Source organism: Protopterus annectens, chromosome 11.part0 (assembly GCF_019279795.1).
Source record: "Protopterus annectens isolate FY-2018-M chromosome 11.part0, PAN1.0, whole genome shotgun sequence".
Lineage (NCBI taxonomy): Eukaryota > Metazoa > Chordata > Ceratodontiformes > Protopteridae > Protopterus > Protopterus annectens.
Genome location: NC_056745.1, coordinates 512,784,257 through 512,805,093, shown reverse-complemented (window position 1 = coordinate 512,805,093; position 20,837 = coordinate 512,784,257). Strand labels below are relative to the sequence as shown.

The following is a 20,837-nucleotide window of genomic DNA, read 5'->3' as shown; positions in this document are numbered from 1 at the left end:
AATTCCCATATGCAAGACTGCATATGAGGAAACTTCAATGGTACTTAGTGTGTCTGGTGTCAGCAGTCTCAGGACCTGGAAACGGTGATTCCGATCATTTCTTGCCTAAGGGCAGAGTTCGTTTGGTGGGCAGAGGCCTGCAACCCCAAAGGGCTCCTTTTCACTCAACCCTCCGCTGCCCAAACCCTGACAAGAGATGCATCAGCCTATACATGGGGGGCTCACATGGCAGGCAAATGCATTCAAGTCAAATGGAGCCCAAGACAAATGCACCTGCATAAAATGTTAGCTGTACAGAATGCCTTCAAATACCTTATCCTTCCAGGGCAGCTGTTGATGAAGACAGAACACCACAGTCATGTGGTACATAAACAGGGGGAATTCATTCCTACCACTCTGCAGGTTAGCCATGACTCTGTGGAACACTGCCTTGAGCAACCAAGTGCACCTGCAAGCTCACTTGCTACCTGGCAAACCGAATTCACTGGCAGACGACTTAAGCAGAAATCTAATGGACCCACATGAGTGGAAACTGGAACCCAGTTCATTCAAGCTTCTAATCCACAGGGTGGGGGACACCAGAGGTGGACCTCTTTGCTCCTCCCGAGAACTATCAGTTGAGCAAATTTTGCACCGCAAACTCCCCACAGCCAAGCATGGAAAGTGGTTGCCCTTTCCTTTACATGGGAAAACCTGTCAATCTATGCCTTTCCCCCTCTGCCCCTCCTTTCGAAGTGCTACTCAAGATTAAACAGGACAGGCCAAGTGCAATCCTCCTTGCACTGGACTGGCCACGCCAGCACTCATTCCCACTTGTGCATAGTATGACATGTGCCACTCTGGCACCTGTGTCAGTCCCCCTCTCTTCTGCCCCAGCAGGAGTGCCAGATTTTGCATCCTCAGCTGCAAACCTTGAACCTAGCAGCCTGGCTTATTTCCTGAATACATCACCAGCAACCCTCTGCAAACAGGTGTTGGATGTCATCCTTGAGGCCAGGAGGCCTAGTACTAGTAAATCCTATTCAGAAAAGTGGAAAAAATACTGTTCTTGGAGAGAGGACACAGCCGTGCCCACCTTAACTCAAATCCTAGATTATTTAGTAGAGCTTCTCCACAAAGGTCTGCCCTTCTCATCTATTAAGATTCATGCTTCTGCCATCTCAGCTCACTACAGTAGTGAACCCACCCCTCTTCTCTCAGGACCCCCCCCCCAACGAGGAGAGCTCCCCTCCTGCCTGAGACCTTATCTTTGTACTAGTGAAGCTCACACTTCCCTCTTTTGAGCCTGCTGCTTCAGCAGAGCTAAAATTCCTTTCTCTGAAAACAGCCCTACTTCTATGCCTTACTTGAGCAGGTTGAGTCTGAGTTGCAGGCCCTTATGGCTTTGGAACCCTTTATTATCTTCCATGCGGACAGGGTTTGCCTCAAGAGTAGCCCATCACTTAATGTGCAAGGTGGCATCCAGTGTGGCTTTAAACCAATCCATCCATTTACCAACCTTTTTTCCTAATTCTCAGAATAAAGGGGAAAGGATCCTGCACTCCTCGGACGTGCACAGACAGCTTAGGTTCTCCCTTGACAGGACTAAACTTTTCAGGAAATCTGACCAGCTGCTAGTCTGCTTTGCTACAGGGGCAGCGGTCAAGGCCATTTCAATGCAAACCATCTCCAAATGGATAGCACACTGCATCCATTTCTGCTACAAGCTCTGGGGAAAACCTACCTCTCAGGGAATCAGAACCCATTCCACTAGGGCTACCTCAACCTCTACAGCATTTCTCAGGGGGAGTCCCTACCAGGAACATCCTGGAAGCTGCAACCTGGAGTTCAGTGCACGCCTTCAAGCATTACCACTTGCCTATCTTTTCTAAATCCAGAGCTGGATTTGCCACAGCAGTCTTACAAGGCCTGCTAGCCAGCCCTAATACTACTTGACTGCCTCCACCCTTCCTCAGCTTTGGGAATCAATCCAAGTGTGATGACCAACAGTAACGTGAAGAACATAATACAGTTGTGTACACTTACCATAAATGTAGGTGTTAATGTATTCACTGTTGCAGTCGTGGTTACCCTCCTTCCAGCTCCTGACTTTTTTCTATGTTTTCTGCCTATCTTCTCTTTGGCCACATCTTATGGCAATGGTATTTAATTTTTATTGGAGGTGATCCACACCATGTAATTGCTTCCTATTTTGGGGGCTCCTGACATCTGGGGCAAGAAAAACTGATGTAATGGCGTCGGCTGTATGTTTTATACCCCTGACGACCTGACATCATGGAAGAGGCGACGGCATTCAACACAGAATTCCCAAGACTCTGGTATTCAGGCCGACTGAGAGCTACCTGTAGGCAGGTGACCCAGTTGTGATGACTGCAACTGTGAATGCACTCTAACATCTACATTTATGGTAAGTGTACAGAACTGTACTTTCGGACCTGAAGTGGGAAGAGGTCATTAAGAAAATGGAGGGGAAAGCTAAGTCCATGCAAACTGTCAAGGACTTTATTACAGGTGCAACCTCCCAGGTTCAGCAGAAGCTACCCCACTAAACACTGATCCTTTCCTCCGCAGACGAAACCAGTCCTGAGGAAGAGACAGCCAGAGCCCCTAGACACCAGTGCTATAGCCAACAAAAGACGCAGGCAGTGGTCCAGTACTGCTCCTAGGCAAGGGAGTTCTAAGCTCACTCCCTTCTCCAAGGACTCCCTGACTCTCTCCCTTCTGCCCCTTATGTTACCAGACAGGCTGGGAGGAGGACTTTCCCTCTTTCTAGAAAACTGGCAGGCCATCCATCACCTCAGATCTATGGGTCTTAGAATCTCTACCTGCTGTTAACTATTTCAATTTCAAAGAAAACCCAAAAAGGTCAGTTTGCCCAGACGTGTCTTTGAATCAGAGGACGGAAGCTATTCATCAGATCAGAAAGCTTTATGCCCAGGGTGCTGTAGAACCTTTACCAAAGAAACATAGGATGTTTTTCGTGTTTCACTGATGTCCTTCATGGATGCATCTGCAGTCATAACAACTGGGTTGTCCTGTCGTCAGGCAGCCCTTCAGTCGGCCGGATTCCAAAGTCCGGGTCCGGCTTCGGCTGATGTCGCACTTCACCCGACGTCATCTCTGTTGGTCTTCGGGTATAAAGGCATCAGCCGACGCCATTTTCCTCAGTCTTTCTTGCCGCATGGCGCCCGAAGCAGAAGCTGTTGGCAAGTGCCGGTCGGTCGGATCCAGAGATTACTTCTACCGAATACTACTTCGAAGACTTACATTTCTGTTATCTGCTTGCAGTAGCCCTCAATCGGCCTGATTAGCAGTCTTGGGTCCTGCGTCAGATGCTTCTTCCATGACGTCAGGTCTTCAGGGATATAAAACATGCAGCCAACGCCATTACATCAGTCTTTTCTTGCCATGCGGTGCCCGAAGCAGAAGTATTTTCCTTTTCCAGTTTCAGAACTGAAGTCTTCAACTAAAGCGAAGTACCCCATTGGGGAAACTTTTCTTGCACCTTACAGATGTCAGTAAAAGTTGATAATTGCATTACTTGTGTAAATCAAATACCTCACAAAGATTTTCATTCGTACTGTATTCCTTGCCTAGGCCCTGACCATGACATACCTTGCTGTTGGTTTTGTGCTTTATTTAATCAGTGCACTATCCGTCTGTATATTTTCACCTCTAAATATTTCGCTTCTCGGTTCAATTATCCAGAAATGTTATCCTTTAGCTATCAGACTACCGGGATTCCGAAAAAACGCACTCTTAATGAATACACTGTAACATCTACATTTATGGTAAGTGTACACAACTTTACTTTCATAGGTTTGTACTAAGCTAATGACCCTGGAGCCTTTACAAGCCTAGCCCAGAGGATTACCTTGGCATCGTGCCACCTGACGTTAGGTCCCAGTGCCTCTGTCAAGTAGAGCCACTGGAGTCATCCCCAGGGTGAATTTTCTATTTCCCATCCACTCATCAAGATTACTCTCGAAGAGGGCCAGTGAGGAGCTCTGTTTGACATGTGTGGGAAGTCTGTTCCATAGCATGGGAAGTCTCTGGGTTATGAACCTATCCCTCCAGCTTGTTCTGTTTTTTGTGGTAATGAGGTTGAGGTCTCTGGACCGTGTAGTGCGGAGGGATTGGGATTTCTTTAGATGTAGCATTTCTAACAGAGTTGGCTCAGACATGGCTTTGTAAGTAAAGCAGAGATTGCCTCTAAGTAGGCGATATGAGACAGAATAGTTGGAGTTTGAGTCTGTCCATATAGGACAAGTGTTTAAGGCCTAAGGTCCTCTTTGTGAGGTATTTTTGTGGACTCTCCAGTTGGTGTCTAGTGAAGTACATGCCATATGGGGCTTTCTACTCTGGCCTAATGAGGGAAGAGTAGAGGGAGACAATGACCTTCTTCCTGGATGCAAAACCCTTAGTAATGAGATGTACCACATAGGAATTTCTGACCACAGTGGCAGTGTTGGGCAAGAGAGGATGCTGTCAACCTGTGTTCCTAGATCTCTTATGCAGACTTCTGTGTTCAGTGGACTACCATCATTGTGGTAATTCATGGGGACTGTTTTTTTTCCCAAAGGGATGACACTTTTTGGCCTTGAGTTTAAGGCCATGGTTCTGACACCAGTTATTGGTCTCAGTGAGACCTTTTATGTAGGATGTCAACATCACTTGTAGGTTGTCTCTCAACTTGCAGTAGTCTTTGAACTTTGTCAGCCAGAGTCCCTTCGTGTTGGCCTGAACTTCAGAGAAGTAGATACCAAACAGGAGAGGACCCAGGACCGAACCCTGTAGGACTGCGCTCATGACTGGTTGACAGTCTGACTTGGAGTCATCTACTTTCACAGTGTGGGTTCTGTGAGCCAGTTTGCAACCGATCTAGGGGTTGATGCCTAGCTTAGTGAGTTTTTCTATGATTCCTGAGTGGGGAATGGTATCACAGTCCTTGTCCAGATCAAGGTAGGCTGTATGAGAACCACGTTGCCTTCGTCCACAGCTCTGGTGACTCGAAAGGTTGAGCAGGCATAATCTACCCTTCTCAAAACCAAATTGTGTGGGATCCAGAGTTTGGAGGGTCCCTATATCTTTATTAGGTTCATGATGCATTCCATAGCTTTGCATATCAGACTTGTCAGGCTAATGGGGCAATAGTTCCCAGGTTCTGTAGTCTCTCCTCCTTTGTGGAGAGGGGATGACTGTAGCAGTGCACCGTTTGGTTAGGGGCAAAGCCTGAGGTGAGACTGTGAACAGGGCACATAGGTGAGGTGCCAGTTCACTCTGTAGTTAATGTAGAACATGCCTGAAAAGGCTTTTATTAGTGTTCCTGGTTCCCAGAAAAGAGGACACCTGGCGCCCTATCCTAGATCTTTCCTCTCTGAATCTGTCCCTCCTAGTTCCAAAATTCAAGATGCTGACAGCAAAACCTACTAGCTATGCTGCTTCCACAAGCCTGGTTAGTGACCCTAGATCAGAAGGATGCTTACCTGCGTATCCCTATCACAGTCCTGCAGGAGTTACCTAAAATTCAGAGCAGAGTCCTAACACTTTGTTCTCTACTTTGCCGTTTGGCTTATCCAGTCCTTTCAGAGTCTTTACCAAGTGCCTGGCTCCAGTCATTGCGTTTTGCAGACGGAAGGGCATACACATTTATCCCTATCTTGACGATTGCCTCATCCAGGCAGAAACTTAGGAAAAACTTCTACAGGACCTCTCCTTTGTGTAGACCCTACTAACCTCACTGGGATTCACCATCAACCTGGAGAAGTCCCATCTACAGGCCACATGAAGGTTAATCTTCCTAGGCACCTCAGCACAAATGTCTTTCCTCCCCCCAGAAAAGTAGGCCTTTCTACAGTCTTACTTCACCCAGCTAGCACGCAAAACCCACCTCACTGCTGGAAATCCCCGCAAACCCTGAGATACATGGCTTCCTACATCTTGCTGGTAGCCCTTGCCATACTGCACATGAGAAAATTGCAGTGGTAACTGTGGAACCTCTGGTGTCAACACTGTCACTGGAACACAAGCTCCTCCTGATTACTTTAAGGAAGCAGCTCCTGTGGTGGGCTTGAAGTCTGAACAAGGGCCTACCCTTTGTCCTTCAGCCGCATGACCAAATCATAACCAGTATGTTGCCTGGGGAGCTCTCAAAGGAACCCTGCAAACTCAGGCTTTTTGGGAACAGGAGATTAAGGGTCTCCATAGCAAGCTAAAAGAAATATTAGTGGTACAAAGGGCACTCCTAACCTTCAAAGAACACCTTTCACCAGGAGTACTCTTAATCAAGACAGACAACACTACTGTCATGTGGTGGTTCAACAAGTGGGGGGCACACATTCTTACCTCCTGTGTCACTTAGCTATGAAATTCTGGCAGTCAGCCTAGAGTGTGGGATTGCATCTGATAGCACAATACCTTCCAGGGAAGCAAAACACCCTGACAGATCAATTAAGCAGACAACTCCTGGACCCTACATGAGTGGCATTTGCACAGGCAAGCCTTCCTAAAAATCAGTGAAATCTGGGGGAAACCAGACAGACCTTTTTGCAAGCTACCCAGAACCAACAACTGACCAAATTCTGCTTGGGTTTCATCCAGAAGTTTGAGGGTGGATGCCCTCTCCTTCCACTGGGGCAGCCTGTTTGTGTACGCTCCCCCCCCCCCCACTGTCTCTGATACCCAGGATGCTTATCAAGATCAGAGAGGAAGGACCAAGGGCTATCCTCATTGCCCCTGACTAGCCGAGGCAGCACTGGTACCCCATGCTTCTCAGTCAGAGCAAACACCTTCCCATCTCCTTAGTCACCACAGCAAATCTTCTCGCACAGCAGAGGGAGAAGCTACTGCACCCAGGCCTTGCCGCATTCTAGTTAACCACATGGCTGATTCCACACAGGTGGATGGCACTTCAGCCCTCGGCAAAATAGTGTTGGATATTAAGGAGGCCTGTAGACCCAACACCAGAGAATCATTCAACAAAATGGAAAAGGTTCACCTGGTGCAACAGCAGAGGCACATACAGTACCCATGTCTCTCTACCACATGTTCTGGACTCCCTGGCAGGCCTCTAGAAGAGGGGCAGTCTTAACTCCTCTATCAAGACTCGTGCTTCAGCTGTCTCATTCTATGTCCAGGCGGAGCAGCCCTTGTTCTCTCAACATCTCCTAACAGTTCTTCAGAGGCGTGCCTTGCATCAGACCACTTAGAAGGCCACCTTCACCAGCTTGGGATTTGAACTTTGTGTTGGAAAAGTTGACTTTACCCTCTTGAGCCAGCATCCTCTCAAGTTTCTCTCTTGGAAAACTGCTTTCTTACTAGCCGTCATTTCTGCCAGGACGTTATCTGAGCTCCAGGCCATTATGGCCATTGAGCACTTCATCATTTTCCATGTGGACAGGGTCTCTGAGAACCAATCTCTCCTTTATGCCTAAGGTGGTCTCTGATGTAACCCTCAACCAAATCATAACCTACGTACTTTCTTTCCTAAACCTGCCAGTAAGATTTCTGCATCCCTTGGATGTACACCGACAATTGAGATTTTACCTTGACGGGACCAAATCAGTCAGGAAATCTAACCAGCTACTGATGTCGTTCGCCGCTGGGGCTGAGGGGAAACCTGTTACAAAGCAGACTATTTCCAAAGTGGATCTCAATTCATGGAAGGCATAGCAGAAATGTATGCAAAAAGTCCTCCCAAATCCATCAGATCTCATTCCACGGGAGCAGACTACCTCCAAGGCCTTCTGAGAGGGATTTCTACAAAGGATATTCTGGAGGCTGCTACATGGACATCTATCCACACTTTCACCAAGCACTACCAGTTGGCCACGTTCTCCAAAAAAAGGGCAGGATTTGCAGATGCTGTCCTGCAGGGCATGCTAGCATTCCCATGACCTATAGAGCATGCCTCCACCCACGTACTCAGCTTTGGGAATCTTCCAATAAGCAATGACTGCAACAGTGAAACATGAAGAACATAGTACAGTTGTGTACACTTACCATAAATGTAGATGTTTGAGTGTATTCACTGTTGCAGTCCTGTTTCCCTTCCATCTTTCCTCTTATTGCTGTATCCTCTTAGGGGTTCCTACCTGTTGGAGGCAAGAAAAACTGATTTAATTGTGTCCACTGCCACCCTTTATAGCCCTGATAACCTGACGTCAGCCACAGTGTCAGGACAGCGGACGCAGGAGGGAAATTCTTTACTCTGGTATTCAGGCCAGCTGAGGGCTACCCAGCAGGGGCAACCCACAAATGATGACCAACAGTGAATGCACTCTTAACATCTACATTTATGGTAAGTGTACTTAACCGTACTTTTTAGATGCATCTTTTCTGTAACTTTAAGTTTTCGACTTGTGGCTGGTAATTTGTGTGTGTGTGGGGGGGTTCTTCATGTAGTTGTAGCCAATCTGTTGTGGATAGTTAGCATTTCAGTAGCTTGTTAAAGCATGAGGACAGTTTGGATACTTTGTACTTACAATGCTTTTTTTTGTTTCAGGTGGACAGACCCCACCGCGCCCTCCACCGGGTCCTCCAGGTCCACCAGGTCCTCCTGGCCCACCTCTCCCTGGACAAAATATACATCCACCAATGGGTGGACCTCCAAATCGTGGAGATCGTCCTCCACCCCCTGTAATGTTTCCTGGGCAGCCTTTTGGCCAACCTCCGATGGGCCCACTTCCTCCTGGTCCTCCACCTCCTGTTCCAGGATATGGTCCACCTCCAGGTCCTCCACCTCCACAACAAGGTCCTCCTCCTCCTCCTGGCCCATTCCCACCTCGCCCACCTGGTCCTGTTGGACCACCTTTGGCTCTTCCTCCTCCACCACATTTACCTGGACCACCACCTGGTGCTCCACCACCAGCACCTCATGTTAATCCTGCATTTTTCCCACCACCTGCCAACAGTGTTATGAATTCATCAGATGGTCGAGGTCCACCTCCTTCAGAAATGTATGGGCGCCCACCACCATATGACAGAGGAGATTATGGTCCACCAAACAGGTAAGACTGTTCATAGTATTTTAGTCAGTGGTTTAGTATTAAGGCTGTTCATCTGCAGTTGAACTGCACTGCTTTTTAAAAGTTTGACACAAGCTACTTAATTATCACGGCTACTTCTCTTATGATTCATCACATGGTATTCCACTGCAGTTAAGCATCTTATGCAGCCATACCTTTGCTTTCAGAGTTCCCTGCAAAAGGTTGTCCTCCTTATCTTATCATAAATGTAATATGTAAAGGAGAAAGTTGACTTTGCCTACGTTTTAATTTTTTTTCTTGCTTTGTATCAAAATGCAGTTTTAACTCATTCACTCTGGAGCAGCTCTGAAAAAGCTGCCTGCTTAATTCCACCATAGGAGCAACAGTGCAGCCTGAGCTCATTTTCAGAAAATCCATTTCTAATACCGTGCAGAAAACAGATGTTCATAACTCTATAAGAGCTAGACTAAAAATGTGAACGAGAAAGTTGTTCAGCAGACACTGATCTTTCCAACAGTGTAAATGTTGATAGTGCATATCAATCATTATTAAATATTTGGCAAGGAATGTTGATATTGTGCATATTTTTTACCTTTTTGGAAAAGCAAAGCACAATATCTTGGTCAGTGTACCATGCGGACCCATACAATTTGAATTTAATTTGTTAGTATGAATGTCAGCTTTAAAATGATACCTCAACCATTACTGTGTGATGCTCCTTTATGGAGATATTCACAGAAATATGATTAATATATTTCTCATTGATAAATAAAGCACAGTCTCTTCACCTGTAACAGCCTCCATATCAGTGTAGATGTGCATGTGAATGTCGGCTTCAAAATGATGCATCATTTGTGTCATCACCATGCTCCCTTGCAAAGATGTGGGCGTAATTATAAGTATTGTAAATGTATAATTTTCATAATTGTACAAGACTAAAACTGATATCTGTACATGTGTACAGAGCACAGACACCATTCTTTTACCATGTTGTAAGGAGTATACCACTGTCTTCAAAATGAGGTATTTGGCCCAGTGACATGCTCCCTTGCAAAGTTATTTAGCAAAATATGAAAAAATGATAATTTCCATAACCTAAGTCCGAAACAAACTTTAATTGCACATCTGTACAACATACAGGCACAATTCTTTTACCATATTTTCTAAGCTTGTTTCCTGCCTTTCCTTTAACTTGTCTAGTCCAGATACAGATTTGCTTTATCCAGGACTGTTTGTAAGCTTCTGAGCCCCCAATCCTTTGTGATGGAGGGGAAGCCTTCTAGCTTAATTTTGTTTCTTAGAGCTAGCCAGTTTTCCAGTTCTGGTACTTAAATCTGTTTCTTTGAGCTCAGCACTTGTTCAGAACTCATTGTAAGCACTAAGCTACAAATTACTACAGCACTCAACTTTCCTCACTTGTCTAGAGGAAAACAGTTTTTAGTACTTAATAAATAAGCACCTATCCAGGCATGTCTAAGGGTCTGCTCCCGGTGTTTTCTCCTATCTACCTGATGAATCTGGGCATCTTGGGGCAGTGCAGCAATTGCCTCATTACACAGCCCAACCCTCTCCTCCTACTACCACCCAACACTACAGCCTAGAGGATGCACATGTGTAACCAAACTGGAAGCAAAGCTCTCTTCACCCAAGACTGGACTAGACAGTCGAGGAGAAGGTAAACACTTGCACCCCACATCAGTCCCTCAAAACCTACACCACCAAAACACACACAAACACAAAACACGCACCTAGATTTGCGGAGGCTCTCAAAAAAAAATCTACCCAAGCAACAGGGTCCTCCAAAGCAGAAATGCAAGCAACCCAACACAACCCAAATGACACACAGCCCACAAACTGTGCCACTCAACCACAGCCCATAAGGCATAACGTATCCAACACTGTAGTCATAGGTGACTATAGTCAGGCACACTGATGATCCACTCACCAGGCTAAACAAGGAGAAAGTTACTGTCAGCTGCTTGTCTGGTGTCAGGATCCGACACACAATGCATGCACTCAGGTCACTCCACAGCAAGGACAACTATGACTCTGTCATTGTCAATGTTGGTGTGTATGACCTGAGTCGTACCTCCCTGAACTACATGAAAAGGGACATGGAGGAGCTTTCAGATCTTGTATCCCAGGCAGGTATGACCCTAGCCCTGAGTAACATCCTGCCATCACCGAGAATGATACCACAGTACAAGGACAAAATGATTGACTTCAGTTGGCTAAGCTTCTGGTGTCATTCTAAGGGGATCCAGTATCTGTCTGCCTGGGATGACATGATTGACAAACCACGATGCTTTGCCAGAGATGGCTTGCACCTGTCACCCTTGGGATTCCGGGTACTGGCTAAGGCTCTTGCCACCCCTATAGTGCTTTTTTTAGGCAAGATTCAAATGACAAATTCACCACCGTAACAGGTACAAGCAAGCAAAATCTGATGATGATGCTATTTAAGCTAGAAGTCTAAACCTTAAAAATGCACTCACTCGAGATGCTCCTTAAAATGGAGAACATCGACATCTGTGCAGTGACAGAGACCTGGTTTAAAGCTCCAGAGAGCACCCCTGCATTACCAGGCTATAATTCATACCACACCTTTTGGCCACCGAACATGGACTGAAGCACTAAAGGTGGAAGCGTGTCATATTAATTAAGGATATCCACACCTCCAGGCTAGTTGGTCAGCATAATGCATCTGAGGTTATCCAAGCGCAACTAACTCTGGGCAAGACTGCAATGCAAATTGTAGCTTGCTACAGATCCCCCACCATGCCCCAGGATTCCCACTCATTTCTTGATGCACTGGAAAATATTAGGTTACAGCCTAACACCCTAATAATGGGCGATTTCAACTACCCCACCTTTAACTGGGAAAACTACTCATGTACCAACTCTTGTGCTCAACGTTTTCTGGAATTCATAAATTCCAATGCCTTGGATCAACTTATCCACACCCCTACCAGGGGCAGCTATATCATAGACCTGGTCATTACCAATATGGGCAACTGGTTTCCGCACCAGAGGTCAATTCCTCATTGGTCAGATCCGACCGCAAGCAAATCACCCTAGACATCCACATCCCACCACCATTAGGGAAACCACCGTAAAAAAATTCTCCAAAGCCAACTTCACACTTAAGACAGAAGTGGCAAACTTCACGACACCCATGCTAACGGACAATAGCGCTACGACTGCTGAATCCTATACAGTTGCACTTCATAAGCACTTACACAAGTGCATGGATCATGCAATCCCTAACAGAACCAAAAAAAAGGAAGCCAATCTGGTTGGTCCCCTGCTATAAACAAACTACAACAGAAGAAAGAAACTGTTGCAAAGAGTAAAATCCCATGATTGGAGGAACTCCGTGGTCAGCTTCAGTAAGAAGCTGAGATCCCTCATAAAATCCTCAAGCTAGTTACGAAAACAAAATCGCCACTGATTCTAAAGGCAACCACAAAGCATTCTATAGCTGTGTCCAGAATCTCAATGGCAACACTCAGATATGCTCTGAGTTGCAGCACAGTGGCACTAAATATACAGAGCCAACTGATATTGCCAACATCCTGGCAGATAGGTTTAGTGCTAACTTTACCCCCCCCCCCCCCATCCCCTAAAGGGCCCATCTCTATACCGGAAGAATGCAAAGTACCTGTAGTCACGGCTGCACAGGTAAAACCACACTCTCCAAAGCCAAGAATACAGCATGCATGGGACCTGACAACATCCCAGGTTGCGTTCTACATGAACTACAGAGTGAACTGGCACCCCACCTAAGTGCCATGTTCAAGCATAGCCTCACCTCAGGCTGTGCCCACTGAATGGCGCACTGCAATGGTTATCCCACTCCACCAAGGAGGAGCCACCATGGACCCCGGGAACTACTGCCCCATTAGCCTGACGAGCCTGGTCTGCAAGGCTTTGGAGCGTATAATCATGGAACTTATAAACAATGGCATTGGTAATCTCCAAACTCTGGACCCTACCCAGTTCGTGTTTGTAAAAGGCAGATCAAGTCTCCTAAACCTGATAGACTTTGAAGCGGTCACCAAAGCCGTAGATGAGGGTAAGGTGGTTCACACAGCTTATCTAGATCTCGCCAAGGTTTTCGACACCATCCCCCACTCTGGAATTGTAGACAAACACACTAAACTAGTATAAATCCCTATGTCACAAGATGGGTTGCCAACTGGCTCACTGACAGAACCCACACTGTGAAAGCAGCAGACTCTAAATCCAACTTCAGACTAGTGACAAGTGGAGTACCACAGGGTTCAGTTCTAGGTCCTTTTTGGTATCTACTTTTCTGAAGTAAAGGCTAACCCAGGAGGCCTTTGGCTAACAAAGTTCACAGATAACTGCAAAGTACGAGCCATAATCAAAACTCCTAACAATGTGGACATCCTACAAAAGGGCCTCACTGAGTGAGACAGATGCCTGGTGTCAAATCCATGGCCTCAAGTTCAATGCCAAAAAGTGCATTGAGAAGGTTAGACTGTGCCAGGTTAGTGTTTGGAAGCGCTAGAGCAAACGCCGCCGGATGCTCCGGACGCCCGCTCGCCCGGCAGAAGCGCAGTCAAAACAGCGGTTTAGGTTGATGAACCGGCAGTCCCGGACGTCGTTCTTAGAAGGCCTGTGGAGTCAGAGGTTTTTGTCAGAGTTTCTTTTGGAGTCTCAGGCAGACACTTATTGTTACAGGATGTGCCTACAGGGAGGTAGGCCAGGCGAGGGGCTTCTCAGGTAACTGTTCTCCCTCTGTTCCCAAGTTAGGGAGCTTCCTACTGTTGCCAAAACTTCTTTCAGAGGTAGGCTGTCTAGCCACAGGGTTTCTCCGGCACCCCAGGTTCTGTGCCTAAGAAACATATGCAAATGGCAGAAGATTTAATTACTATGATTAGAGCTCTGTACCCCTCCTGATAAGAGGCCTAGGGGTGGAACCTGAGTTTGAGAGTTTGGAACAGTAGTTTGGGCTTCGGAGTCTTCAAGTGAAGAATTACAGGAATTACAGGACTTTCCTCTGTTCCAGGGATGATTCCACACCCACAGCTTTCTCCTCCAGCTTCTCTCTCATGAGAGAGTTTCTGCATTCAGAGACTCACTTAAATGGAAGGCCAAGATTACTCTGATTCCAGGAAAGATTCTCTGATTCATTTTTTTTTACCACAACAGGCCCTTTTAGCTATACCTGTAGTGAAGAATGTGGTGGTGTTGTGAGATGTGGTGGAAGATCATTTTTGCAGAGCACTGCCTCCTGACTCTCCTTTGCCTGTACTATAGGTTATGAAGCCTGATGGGAATTTATATTAGTGCCGGCTGTTTGTTGCGCGTGCGGGGCCCGGAGGGAAACTGTTCTCAGGGGCTAAATTATTCTGAACTGTTCCCACTAAAATCCTGTTTCCTGATAGGAAGCGGGCTTTGGATAGGTACTACTAGAACCACTCTAGCCATGAGAGCTGCTGGCGTTTTCACATCAGTTTTATCAAATAAAAGTATCAACACTGAAATCTTTTTCTCATTAAATCTAAAATTGGATGCTTTGGAAGCATAAGTGTAAGAGTTTACCTATGTGTCTGGTTAATTACTCAAGACAGATGGGGTGTGACATCATTCACTGCAGGTTACAGGTTTTATTTCATACATTGCCCCCCTTCTTCAAGGCATGCCAGGCATTCCTCCTACACGAGGAAAAGAGGCTCACAAACAAATTTCTCTGTTACTCCAAATAGGGAATAATTCAGTCGGTGTATCCATATAGGAAGGGAGCCCTAGGATTTTATTCTAGCCTGTTCTAGTACCAAGAAGGGAACGTGGAGACCAATTTTGGTTATCTATCCTCAACACTTATCTGGACATTCCCAAAGATGTTGACGCATAACAGCTTTTACCTCAAGGCAAAGATCATCAGTCCGCGTTGACTGCAAGGACAGTCTTCGCCACTAGGGTTCATGGTATCTTAGAGTTCTGGTGCTCAATGTTTTAAGGGGTGGCAAACTAGATATTTTTTAGGCAGCTACTTGGCAGCCTCCCTACCTCTGCTTTTGGATTCATCCCTTTGGATTTTGACTCACATTGCTGCAGTCCAATTTACTCCTCGCCTCTCTGTTGTTTTAGGGGTTAGTGTGAGTTGTATATTCTGAAGATATGGCGCCGGTCCATGCGCGCAGTACAGCGACGCTGGGACGCTGTCTTCGCGCTTGACGGACCGACCACGCATATACTTTGTATTCGGCCGACTGACAGCTGGACTACCCTATGGTTAACATTTATGGTAGGTACAAAACTGTACTTTATCCCTTTTGGTAAAAACTCTGTACCCATGGATTACCTCATAGGTGGTAGTCTACTTAACACCGTAAGTGCGATGAGACCTTGGGACACAGGTGGACAGTAGTGTCTCCTTTGATCACATCGCCACAGTAGTCAGGAAATCCTTACGTGGCACACATCACAAGTTTTCTCATCCAGGAAAAGGTCATTGTTCCCCTCTACTCATCACTCATTAGACCCATTATAGAGTACAATGCCTCTTTTGGTATGTACCTGACAAGACATCTACACCAACTGGAAAGGCCACAGAAATACCCCACAGAGGTTTACCAGCCTCAAACAGGTGCCCTATGCAGACAGTCTCAAACTCCAGCTTTACTCTGTCGCATATCGCCTACTCAGGCGATCTCTGCCTAACATGCAAAGCTATGCCAAACTCAGAGCTGTTGGACATGCTCCACTTTAAGAAATCCCAATCCCTCAGAGCTACACGCTTTAGAGACCTAAACCTTGTCGCCACAATAAACGGAACATGCTGGAGGGCTAGATTCCTGTCCCAGAGACTTCACATACTCTGGAACAAACTACCTATCTATATCAAACAGAGCTCCTCATTAGCACTCAAGAAAAATCTTGATTTGGATGGGAGATAGGAACCCCGGGGATCACTTCTGTGTCTCTGCTTGACAGGGGCACAGGGAAATAATTTTCTTGGGTGGCAAAAGCCAGGGTACCGTTTGGCTAGGCTTATATAGGTCCTAGGGCCAATAGCCTAGTACCCACCTATGAACCATATTGGAACCATCAATACTGTCTTCAAAATGAGGTATTACTTGGCACATTCAGATGCTCCCTTGCAAAGTTATTAACCAAAATATGAAAAAAAAAATTTCCATAACCTAAGTCCGAAACAAACTTTGATATCTGCACATGTGTACAACATACAGGCACCATTCTTTTACCATGTTGGAACTATCAATGCTGTCTTCAAAATGAGGTATTACTTAGCACATTCTGATGCTCCCTTGCAAACTGTGCTCTCATCAGTGAGCTAATGTTTGTACATGCACCAAACAATGTTTAAGAAATGTCCAATTAAATAACACAATTAAAATAACAGAAATCTTTGCACCATAGTGAATTACTAAATCAATATATACACCAAGTGGGACGAGGAAGTGTCATATCTGCATGTGTGTGCAGCATACAGACAGTTATAACTAACACTGTCTTCAAAATGAAGTATCACTTGGCATATTTACATGTTCTCTATCAAAGTTATTTACCGAATTATGAAGTCATAATTTCCACACCCAAAGCCCTAAACGCAATATGATAGCACTACATTTGTCCAGCGTACTGACAGTTCTTTTCCCATCCTGTAACTATTACTTAACCTGTTGACATGTTCCCTGACAGTTATTTAGCAAAATACGTAAAAAGTTCAAATTGTCATAACCATGGTCCCAAACAAACTGTCATATCTGGACATGTGCACAGCATACAGATGCAGTTTTTTGTTATATTGTACAAGTACAGATACAATCTTCTACATGAGCTGCAACTTAGCATGCTGACATGTTCCCTGACACATATTCCCCAAATATGAAACAATATCATAAGTTTCATAACCAAAGTCTTAAGGAAATTGTTATCTGTACATTTGTCCAGCATGCACAGTTCTTTTTCCATCCTGTAAGTAATACTGCCTTCAATGAGGTGTCTTAACTGTCCATGTTTAGGTTCATAATTGTGGTCAGTGTCTCTTTAAATTTGCGTTTTTCAGGCACACAGAGGACGCAAGTCACTAAATATTAATGTACACATTAATATCCTTCAGAAAATACATTCTATCAGAAATCCTGTTATTCCAGTAACTTTTAAAGTTATAAAATCGCATTATTTAAAATCTATCCCTGTAATTCCTTGCAAATGTCGAGCATTTCAGACTTTCCAGATTTTGCATCATATATTTGCTGCATTTCTCAAAACTGTACAATTGACAGACAAAACTGGTGTGTGGGCGTGGCTTGCAATAACTACAAGTAGAGAAAAAACAAATCTAGCATGTGCATTTAGCAATGTGATAATGACTTCTGCTTAAGTGTATCACACTGACAGCTGCTGAGACTTTTACCTGAAAAGTGATAATGACTCAGTGCTACATTGTAACTGCATTTATTGTTGTGATAATGACCTGCATTTCATTACTGCAAGGTTCTGCATGCTCAGACACCGGTGATAGTTGGTGCACATAGCCTGTTGAGTAGGCATCCAATATTACCTTGTGCAGCTGTTATGCAACAGACTCATCAGTAAGGAGAGCGCCTGAGTCATTCAGTCATAGTAGAACACTTGGATATTACTGAGCCATTCCACACATGACTGATAGAGCCGGGAGTATTGCCCAAAATATATGGTTGCTCCATGGTGGTACTTTTGTGCAAGTAATATTTGTCACTGAGCCAAAATGAGTATAATCATAAACAGAAATGACTGTCAGAAATATGTAAATAGAAGTAGAATAAGACAGCAGTGAAAAAAGCAGCAATATTGTCCAAAATATGTGGGTGAGCTATTCCAAAAATCAGCAATATATAATGTATGTCACGCAGCCTTTCATCCCACCCAAACATGTTGTGGCAGTCTGACCATGTATGGAGAAGCACATGTTCATCGTGCTATACTGTTGCAGTAATCACACTTGGGGTTATCCTGTCGTCAGGCGGTCCCGCAGTTGTCCGAATCCCAAAGTCCTGGTCCGGCGTCGGTTGTAGTCGCCTCCTCCCTGACGTCAGTGCGACAGGGGTATAAGAGAGACAGCCGACGCCATTTTCTTCAGTCTTTCTTGCCACGCGGTGCCCGAAGCAGAAGCAGTTCGCAAGTGCCGGTCGGCCAGCACCTGAAATTTTCGAATCGAGTTTCAGCCCGAAGTCTTCTAAAGCTGGCACTTGGGGAAACTTTTCTTGCCTCAGACCGATGTCAGAAAATTTAACTATAGCATGCCGTCGGAGCAACCGACATCAGCAATGATTAAAAAACACAAAGATAAGGACCGGCAGCCAAGACCAGATACCGAGGCCTCAGCAAGGTGTGACGCCGGTTCTCCGGTTTTCAGCGAGGTGCCTTCGCAGCCCCTGACTACCGCAAATTCAGAAATTCTGACTGCCTCCCGAACCGAAGCAGTTGGGCCTCAGGAACAGATTCCACCTCACTCCTCTGACGCCAGCTACGACGGGGATCCAGAATTTTTGGATAGGCCTTCGGTCTCTGAAGGTGTTTTCAAACCGACAACTATCTCTGCCAAGCCTTATGCTAAACTCAAAGCCCCCTTGAAAGTTAGAAAACTGGGGCCACCCCCCCCCATGCCTAAAAAACAGATGCTTAAGATGGCTGAGGATTTAATTACCCTTATCAGGGGATCCCAACCCCCACCTGACAAAAGGCCTAGACTGGAGGAAGATTATCCTTCCTCTGACCAAGCATCCATTTCCTCAGGCAACTCTGACGACCAGGATTTACTCCTTCCCTCCTTATGAAGACTCAGATGCTGAAGAGTCCATTCCCTCTGTCTCCCCCCTGAAGACTACTCTTTTGGGGAAACTTTACACACCATGAGGGAACACTTCCACTGGGAAGGCCAAGATTACTCTGACTCCAAGAAAAGACTCCGTGAGTTTCTTCTTCTTCCACAGCATAGACCCCTGGCAATTCCTCCAGTTTTAGACATTTTGGATGATTTCTCTGAATCCAGTTTAAACCCAGATTCCTTACCTCCAGCACTAGCAAAACCAGACAGATACTACAGAGTTCCTGATACTCATAAGTTTCTATACAAAAGCCCTACTGCAGACCCTGAGACCATTTCCCAGGGTCCCAGAGGGGTTAAGGCCTCTACTGCTAAGAATCCACTTCCTTCTGAAAGAGATTCCAGAGCATTAGAAAGATGGGGAAAGAAAGTGTATACGTCTGCCACTTTGGCCATGAGGGCATTAAACTGCCAATTCCACATGCTAAAATACCAACAGGATTTGATTACACAGTTAAAGCAGAAATTGATCCCTCAGACAGATCAACTTAATTTTAAAGAGATGCAGGATTTGCTGCATGCAGCAGAACAGGTGGGGGAACATACCTTAGTGTGGTTTTGATTCATTGGAAGCCTCATGTAGTGCAGCTGTCACAGGGTCTGTAATACGTAGGCATGCTTGGCTTAAAGAACAAGCCTTACCAGACCATGTCAAAGCAAAGTTATTGGATGCTCCATTGCAGAAAGATGTGTTTGGTGTCAAAGCAGAGGAAGTTTTAAAGAAAATGGAAGAAAAGGCAAAATCTATTCCAACAGTTAAAGATTTTTTACAGGTACAACCTCCTCATTTCAGCAGAAACTGGCCATCAAAAAACTGGTCCTTTCCTGCATCAGAGAGACCCCAAAGAGGTAGGTACAGGCGCCCAAGGGGCAGAGGCCAGCCACAAGGTTCTTTCAGGCCTAGACAATGGCATACAACAACTCAGAGGTGGCGACGAAAGATCTCAACCCTTCAGGAAACGAGCACAATGACTTCCCTCTTTGCCTGCCAAGCAAAATTGCCCTGGCAGCACCTTTGGGAGGAAAACTGGCTCTATTTCCACAAAATTGGCGCATCATAACAAAGGACAAATGGATTCTGGACATGATTACCCGAGGCTACAGATTTCATTACTACACTTTACCACAGATGAGAGGCATGCCAAATCTGCCTCCAAACCAATGGGCAGAGGCTCAAACGCATATTTCAGCTCTCATGGATATGAAAGCTATTCAAAAGGTACCTACAAAGGAGCAAGGTCAAGGTTTTTACTCGACTGTTTCTAGTCCCAAGAAAGGACAAAGCCTGGAGGCCCATCTTAGACCTCTCAATTCTGAACACATACCTGGAGGTACCCAAATTCAAAATGCTCACACTACAGCAGCTCCTTCCCATGCTGGGCAAGGAGTCTTGGCTGGTAACGTTGGACCTCAGATGCATACCTGCATGTCCCTATCAGACAAGATTGCAGAAGATACCTCAGATTTTTGGCAGGTACAGCACATTATCAATTCTCTGCATTGCCCTTTGGCTTATCTACTGCACCCAGAGTATTTACAAAATGCCTGGCATCAGTAATTGCATATTGCAGACGAGGAATACAAATTTACCCATATCTGGATGACTGCCTGATCCAAGCGGACAGCAAGGACATTCTATTACAGCATCTGGCTTTTGTAACACAGCTGCTCAGTTGCCTAGGGCACACAGTAAACAAAAAGAAGTCAAAACTAATACCCTCGCAACAGATAATATTCCTGGGTGCCAGCTTAAATACAACGGCCCAGATGGCTTACCTCATTCCAGACAAACAAAAACAATTGACTCTACTTCAAAACGATAGCAACTTTTACCCAGCTCACTGCAAGGAAAATCCTGCAGGCATTGGGGTTCATGGCGTCATGCCTTCAGCTAATCCCATATGCAAAGCTGCATATGAGAAAAATTACAATGGTACCTGAAAAGTGTATGGTCTCAACACAGGCAAAGCCTCGAAACAAGTATA

At 45.5% G+C, this 20,837-nt stretch overlaps 1 protein-coding gene across 10 annotated transcripts in view; it reads left to right on the top strand.

Annotated features, from left to right (window-relative positions):
* The window catches only part of CPSF6 (cleavage and polyadenylation specific factor 6), a 1,684,023-nt gene that overhangs the window by 501,108 nt on the left and 1,162,078 nt on the right, over positions 1-20,837 (top strand). For all 10 annotated transcript variants that reach the window (XM_044088012.1, XM_044088011.1, XM_044088009.1 and 7 more), the window contains one exon: positions 8,504-9,008. In XM_044088012.1, coding sequence (XP_043943947.1) covers positions 8,504-9,008 — 505 coding nt within the window. The remainder of the gene's footprint in view (positions 1-8,503; positions 9,009-20,837) is intronic.